This window comes from Rhinatrema bivittatum, chromosome 6, assembly GCF_901001135.1.
Source record: "Rhinatrema bivittatum chromosome 6, aRhiBiv1.1, whole genome shotgun sequence".
Lineage (NCBI taxonomy): Eukaryota > Metazoa > Chordata > Amphibia > Gymnophiona > Rhinatrematidae > Rhinatrema > Rhinatrema bivittatum.
The window spans coordinates 9,869,303-9,876,243 of record NC_042620.1 but is presented as its reverse complement, the minus strand read 5'-3'; the positions used below and the strand labels follow the sequence as shown (position 1 = coordinate 9,876,243).

At 47.8% G+C, this 6,941-nt stretch overlaps 1 protein-coding gene across 1 annotated transcript in view; it reads right to left on the bottom strand.

The window, feature by feature from the left end:
* Positions 1-564: 564 nt before the first annotated feature.
* Positions 565-6,941, bottom strand: part of NHEJ1 (non-homologous end joining factor 1) — a 421,432-nt gene continuing 415,055 nt past the window's right edge. Inside the window, exon 8 of the mRNA XM_029605026.1 lies at positions 565-1,406. Within this exon, the coding sequence (XP_029460886.1) occupies positions 1,314-1,406 (93 nt within the window). The 3' untranslated portion in view covers positions 565-1,313. The remainder of the gene's footprint in view (positions 1,407-6,941) is intronic.

The following is a 6,941-nucleotide window of genomic DNA, read 5'->3' as shown; positions in this document are numbered from 1 at the left end:
CCAACTTAATATTGCCAGGATATTAAGTTGAAGGATGTACAGAGAAGCTGTATTTTCTGCTTTTCTGTACAACGTTTTTGGGCTGCTCAGAAATCAAAGCCTACTCCGGGCAGGTGTTAATTTCTGAGTGTAAAAACGTGCGGGTTGGGTGAACATTTTTTTTTTTTTGGAATCTGGAGAGAATAACCAATAGCTTCGTCAACATGCCTTGCACGTGATGAGCGCTATTAGCTTTGCAGTGGGTAGGACGCACTAATCCCCTTATAGCATAAGGGACTGTGGACGAGCGTCCGGCCACGGGTTAAACAGTGCGCTCGGCTGAGCGCACTGTTTTGTATTGGCCCCAATGTTTGGATCTCCCCACCAAGCCTCGCTTTTCTGTGTTCTTTAATTACTCTGTGACAGGAAAATGGGAGCCTGGAACATGGATGCAGAGTTCGCAGGCTTAACAATTTGCCCAAGTGCTTACATCTGGCTGCAGAGGAATCCGGGGTCTCTGGGGGTGCAGTGAAATAAAGAGACTGAGCATCACCTTGCACATTGAACATGGAAACGAATCAGCCAAACCTTCCACACCAGACTTTTATTGTACACAATTCATCTAAAATAAACCTCCTGTTTTCCTGACAGCCCACAGTAGGAAGATGAGGACGACCCCATGAAAGCCAGAGATGAGCATGATCGGTCAGCCACAGGCCTCGCCCTGGATTTCATCCTTCCAGAAAGCGCCAATCAGCCTGGCACCCTGGCCAACGCCCCTCACCCTCCTCCTTCCTGCACATCCATGACAACTGCACAAAGGTGGTTGTGGTGATGGGGAGGGGGCCATCGCCAACTTCTTTCCAGAATTATAAAAAGTTAAAAAAGCATTTACAAAGCCCTGCGAAATGTGACATCTGTGGGAGCTTCAGCAGACCTTTGCAAGTGGAGCAGGAGCTGCTGCTTATAGCGTAAAAGTCCTGCCAGCGCTGCTTCCCCATCCCAGCTCTGGAGCTGGAGGAGCAGGCGCAGGAAGCACTGCTTCTTAAAATACTTAACAGGAGATCAGATAAGAAAACCAACAGCGACTTATTCCTGGTGGGGCCGAGTCACTGCAGCAGCTGTCACACCTGGCCAGGTGAGGTAAGAAACTCAGGCTTTCAAAGTGAAATTATGCAAACTGCCAAGCAAGCGCAACATTAAAATTCTTCTCCAGGACGGCATTCACTGCTGGCCCTCAGCTCCAACAGGAATTTCAGAAACGGAGATTAAAAATGCAGATGAGGAGGGAGTAAAATGCTTCTTCACCGCGAGGGCCCTCTCCAGAGCCCGTGTCAGCTGAACAGACCCTTGGCTTTCTTCCTCTTGGCTTTGGAGACACAGAGCGGCGCAGTCTGAGGCCTCGATGCATCGCATACAGAAGGAAGCTGAAGAGAGAAGAAGAAAAGCACGTTTCTGAGTGGGGAGGAGGAGAGCGCACCACACGCTTCAGAAGTGCACACATCCTGTAATGGGACTGAATACGTCGGGAGGCTGCGCATGGCCACTCTAGGGCTTGCAGCTCTCGCCTGCTCAACGTGCTCTGTTCTGCATTCAGCAGTAACACAGACAGTGGAACCAGCTTCCAAAGCTCAGGCTGTGTTTTTTTTCTGTCTGACGACATCAGCGCCTGAAGCCTTGGACTGATAAGCAGCTCCACTGCTGGCAATGGTCTTATCGCGGAAAGCTGATCTCATGGTTTCCTGCTAGCAGTGCTGTCAAATAGTATCACATGTGCCACCCAGGCCAGTCAGAGACAGAGCATGATGTCAACTGGGACCTGTCTGCCAAGATGGCTTCTCCCAGAAGAACTGCAGGGAGCACTTAAAGAATTAAAAAGGAAAATCACTGCATATTAGATTTTCAGTTTCTATAGAGCAGGAACTGTTACTCACTGCTAATGCCAAAAAGGAGGTTTCTTGCTATTACCAGGCGGTGGCGGCTGTCCCCGAGGCCCAAGTGACCCATCGCCCCAGTGCAACAAGCAGCACCCTCCTCTCCAGAGTGCAGGAAGAAGCCAATGCAAAGCTGAGCTCCATCTGGCACTGGCTCACCTCTGCGGCAGCCTGTGATCTCACTACAATGCGCTGGCACAACGCCCAGGGTCCTTGAGCTCATTAAAAGTGTCCTGAACTCGGGGCACTCTGGCAGAACACAAGCAACTGATGCTGAGCTCTCTTCCCTCACTCTGCATGACACAGCAACACAGCAGCTAACGGCAGAAAAAGACCACCTGTCCCATCCAGCTTGCCCAGTTATTTCTGCCCACACAGCTAAGGATACAGCAAGCTGGCTTACCTGTAAGAAGGGTCCTCCGTATGGCCCTGACACGGATCCAGCTCTCAGAGCTCAGTAAAAGCTTACGCTGAGCATGCGCAGGAGTTCCCACACACGTGTGCTGCCTCATGAGCCCGGCAGTTTCTTACAGAGCTTAAGCTGTAGCAAGGAAGCCAGGCGCTTCCATCCTGCTGTCTATGGAGAACCCTGTTTACAGGTAAGCATACTTGCTTTCTCTGTCAATAAGCAGGCAGGAATCAGCCGTTATTTCTTTCTTTTTTTTTAAATGTATAGATCAGGCTACCTCCAATACTAGTCAGTTTACATGGAGAGTCCCAAGCTGAGAGTTGCATTGTGGAGCCACACTCTGGCCCCTAGCACTGGACAGTGCAGTACTGAGTGAACAGGCCACACAAAATTACTTGTCCGAAGTTACTGTCTCTTAAAGGATTTGGCATCCCAACAATACTGTTAGAATACCAAGAACTGTTTTAGGACTGTCTAGTTGGAAGTTGCCCAGCACAAAATTTTATTTCAAATAAATAAGTAAATCGTCAGCGAGCTGAGAAGCACAACAATGAGGCTGCATCCTCCTCAGATAGGACTCCAGGGCTCTCCTGCAGTCCAAGAAGGGAAGAGTCCGTTCTCCTCTCTGTGCCTATGCTCTTGGGAAGAAGGCAGGCAGCACAATATTTTGGATAATGTGGAATGCAGATGCCACCTTTGGAAGAAACCTTGGCTAAGTGTGCAGGACCGCCCTGTTGTGATGGCAACAAGAAATAACACTTTGCAGGCGAGAAACTTCAAATCCACTGACTTGAGAAGTCTGAAGGAAGTTTTCAGGAGCTGAGGCTGCAAGGCACTACAGGTTTCCTGATAAGAGGCCTGGAATGCCTTAACCCTTTCAGGAAGTTGAGTCCTGACAGGCGGAGGGCGATCAGAGCCGCAATGGCACTGACAGGGTGCTGAGGCCCAGTGTCCTAGCGCAAGCTGAGAACCTCTTCCACTTGAAACGGTAAGGTCTTGCTGGAGCCATACTGAGGAGTTACGAAGGCTTGCATGCTCTAGAACCTTCCCTTATTCACTGTGCCGTTCAGGGAGGAAGATTCAGTCCTCCAAGCTCATGGCCACAAAAAAATAAGTGTTATTTTTAAGGGTCCTGATTTATGGACTGCATTGCCCAATTTTTTAAGAGCCTCTAATGATCCGCAAGCACCTTAAGGCTTTTCTGTTTCAGGCAGCTTTTGGCAGCTCTCCTTCTTGAGTTAATGATCTTTGTGCCTATGTCTGCATGGATAATCTGTTATATGGTAATATGTTTTTGCTGTTTGGATGTTCATTTTCGGGGGGGGGGGGGGGGGGAAGGGTTTAATATTTAATTTTGTTTATAATTTTTATCGCATGTGTTTTATTTCTGTAATCCATTCAATATGGATTTTCAATATGAGCGGAATAGAAAACATTTTAAGTAGACGATGGCGAGGGCCTGCTAACCTCTTTGTTTTTGGTTTTCTGCTCTGTTGCAGGATTTTGTTTGGAAGATTTGTTATTGACTTTTATGCTTGCTCTATTGTAAGTCGCACAGGATTGGAGGCATACAAATCCTCCAAATAAAATAAAGATGTACAAAGCTGAAATGAGCACTTCGTCTACCTTGTTTCAAAAGAGTAAGAAGGAGGGGCTAATGTGCATGCAACATCATTGTCGTGAGTTCCAGGGATAGTGCGATGAGAATCAGAGAGCTCCTCAATGGAACTGGACAAGACACCCCGAGGATGGCTGCTACAATGGGCAGTGATCTTCATTGTAAAGCATATGGAAACAGACTTAAATATCTAAACATGTATACCCTAGAGAGGTCTCAATGCACAGGAGGTGGGTCTCTTTCAAATACTGCCCCATGAACAGCTGAGGAGCCGCAAAGCAAGCATGAGTCCCTGGAAGGCCTTTTCTCCTGAACTTATCCAACACCTTTGAATTCTTCCCAGACGTTCTGTTAGAGACATCATGACTGCACTTTGCATGCTTCAACACTGACTCCACCACTACCCCCAAACCTGGGGAGGCCTGTACCTTTTACTTTATGTGAAGCTTTTGGGCCAATAGAAGGCATGATGTTGGTGTCTGCCACATCTGCATTTGCAAGTCTTTGAGGAGTCTATGCACTGGAATGGACACAAAGTCTGCTGGAGGTTGAAAAAACTGAAAAAGTACCAAGACATCTGCTCTCGGATCTTCCTCCTTCATAACACTGATGGACAGATCTTTGCCAGCATATTCAAAAGAACATGAGTAGCAAAGATTTTCTAAAGAAGAAGTATGCTGAAGCAAGTCTGATAGGGGATCTGAGCAAACTCTTCCCCCCGACTATTGGGGTATGCCGAGCCATGACGAAGAGAAGACTACCAAGAAGGGGACCTCCACAGATCTGAGAGGGAAACATCTAGCAGGAACTCAGAATGAACTGACCCCACTTTTCCTTCCCTGGAGGAGCTGAATCTACCACCTCAGAAAGGGTACTTGCCCTCACTGCCAGAAGCCCTTGGGGGGAAGTCTGAATATTTGGAGGACTTTGAGCAGCCCCACTATCTGAGAAGCTGTACTCCATCTTGGATAGAAGGGGCTCTAACTTCTCTTTCTGGTCTTCAAGACTTAAGGTGGCAAAGAAATTCTTTCCCACATCTGACAGCTGGGGACCCTTTGCACTAGCATAGGAGGAGAGACATCCTCTTCAACATAAACACCAAGGGCCATTTCTAACCAGTGTTTGGGCCATGGCAAACCTTTCCCACTTCCACAACCCCCTTTTGCTACAAGATTGCTAAGTGCTCGACCCTGCCCCTTCCATGAAGCTTACTCGTGACAGTTATAGATGTACCTTCTGCCACAAGCAAGCTTAAATAAGGAGCATTAGCAGGGCCTCTGGTCTCCCATTGCCAAGGTAAGGGCCGCAGAAATTGGCTTTGCCGTGAAATTGGAGAGTCTTGGCCAAATTGCTGCAGGAGACTGAGGGCCGGGTCCAGCCAGAGCACTGGTGGCAGTGAAATGGCTTATTCCTCCCTCTCCCCCACCTCCGGAAGGGAAGCATCAGAATTCACAGAACATATAGAAAGACATGGTTTAATGGAACAAAGTCAGCATGGATTTACCCAGGGCAAATCTTGCCTCACAAATCTGCTTCACTTTTTTGAAGGAGTTAATAAACATGTGGATAAAGGTGAACCAGCAGATATAGTATACTTGGATTTTCAGAAGGCGTTTGACAAAGTTCCTCATGAGAGGCTTCTAGGAAAAGTAAAAAGTCATGGGATAGGTGGCGATGTCCTTTCGTGGATTGCAAACTGGTTAAAAGACAGGAAACAGAGAGTAGGATTAAATGGGCAATTTTCTCAGTGGAAGGGAGTGGGCAGTGGAGTGCCTCAGGGATCTGTATTGGGACCCTTACTGTTCAATATATTTATAAATGATCTGGAAAGAAATACGACGAGTGAGATAATCAAATTTGCAGATGACACAAAATTGTTCAGAGTAGTTAAATCACAAGCAGATTGTGATAAATTGCAGGAAGATCTTGTGAGACTGGAAAATTGGGCATCCAAATGGCAGATGAAATTTAATGTGGATAAGTGCAAGGTGATGCATATAGGGAAAAATAACCCATGCTATAATTACACAATGTTGGGTTCCATATTAGGTGCTACAACCCAAGAAAGAGATCTAGGTGTCATAGTGGATAACACATTGAAATCGTCGGCTCAGTGTGCTGCGGCAGTCAAAAAAGCAAACAGAATGTTGGGAATTATTAGAAAGGGAATGGTTAATAAAACGGAAAATGTCATAATGCCTCTGTATTGCTCCATGGTGAGACCGCACCTTGAATACTGTGTACAATTCTGGTCGCCGCATCTCAAAAAAGATAAAGTTGAGATGGAGAAGGTACAGAGAAGGGCAACCAAAATGATAAGGGGATGGAATAGCTCCCCTATGAGGAAAACTGAAGAGGTTAGTGTTATCGTTTTGAGCTGTTGAAGTGGATTCTTGGGTACTGTGGTGAAGGCCACTCCCACGGGAAAGAGCCCCGTGAGGAACCGCAGTATTAGGCTAGACTCTTTACACGCAGTCACAGAGAATTTGTATTTATTATACAGCTTGATGGTACTGCCCGGGTTGGACAGCAGTGAAGGTAACTATTATGACCACCAGCCGCGGCAAACCGCGACCAGGGCCGGTCACTCACCTTAACACACCAGGGCCATTTTCCTCTCTAGCAGCTGCTGCACCAACATGGCCGCGGAGTCTTCCCCGCGCGGCCAAGAGGGGTCCAGGGGTCAAGAGCCAGAAAGTACCGTAGCCAGTCCAGGGGTCGAGACCCCTGAGGTTCCCTAGGGCCGCGCGGGCAGCTATTGCCTGGATTTAAAGGAACCTATACCAGAAGTAGGACAGTTCCTTCCTGCCAGCCCTCATCTTCTGGGACCTTGCCTTGGCTTCTTGGCTCCCGTGTTTGTTCCTGATCTCGATTCCTGCTTGTCTCCTCCGTGCTTGATCTTGGACTGGCTGCTGAACTCTCTGGCTCTCGACCCCTGGACTGGCTATGGTACTTTCTGGCTCTTGACCCCTGGACTGGCTGCGGGACTCTCTGGCTCTCG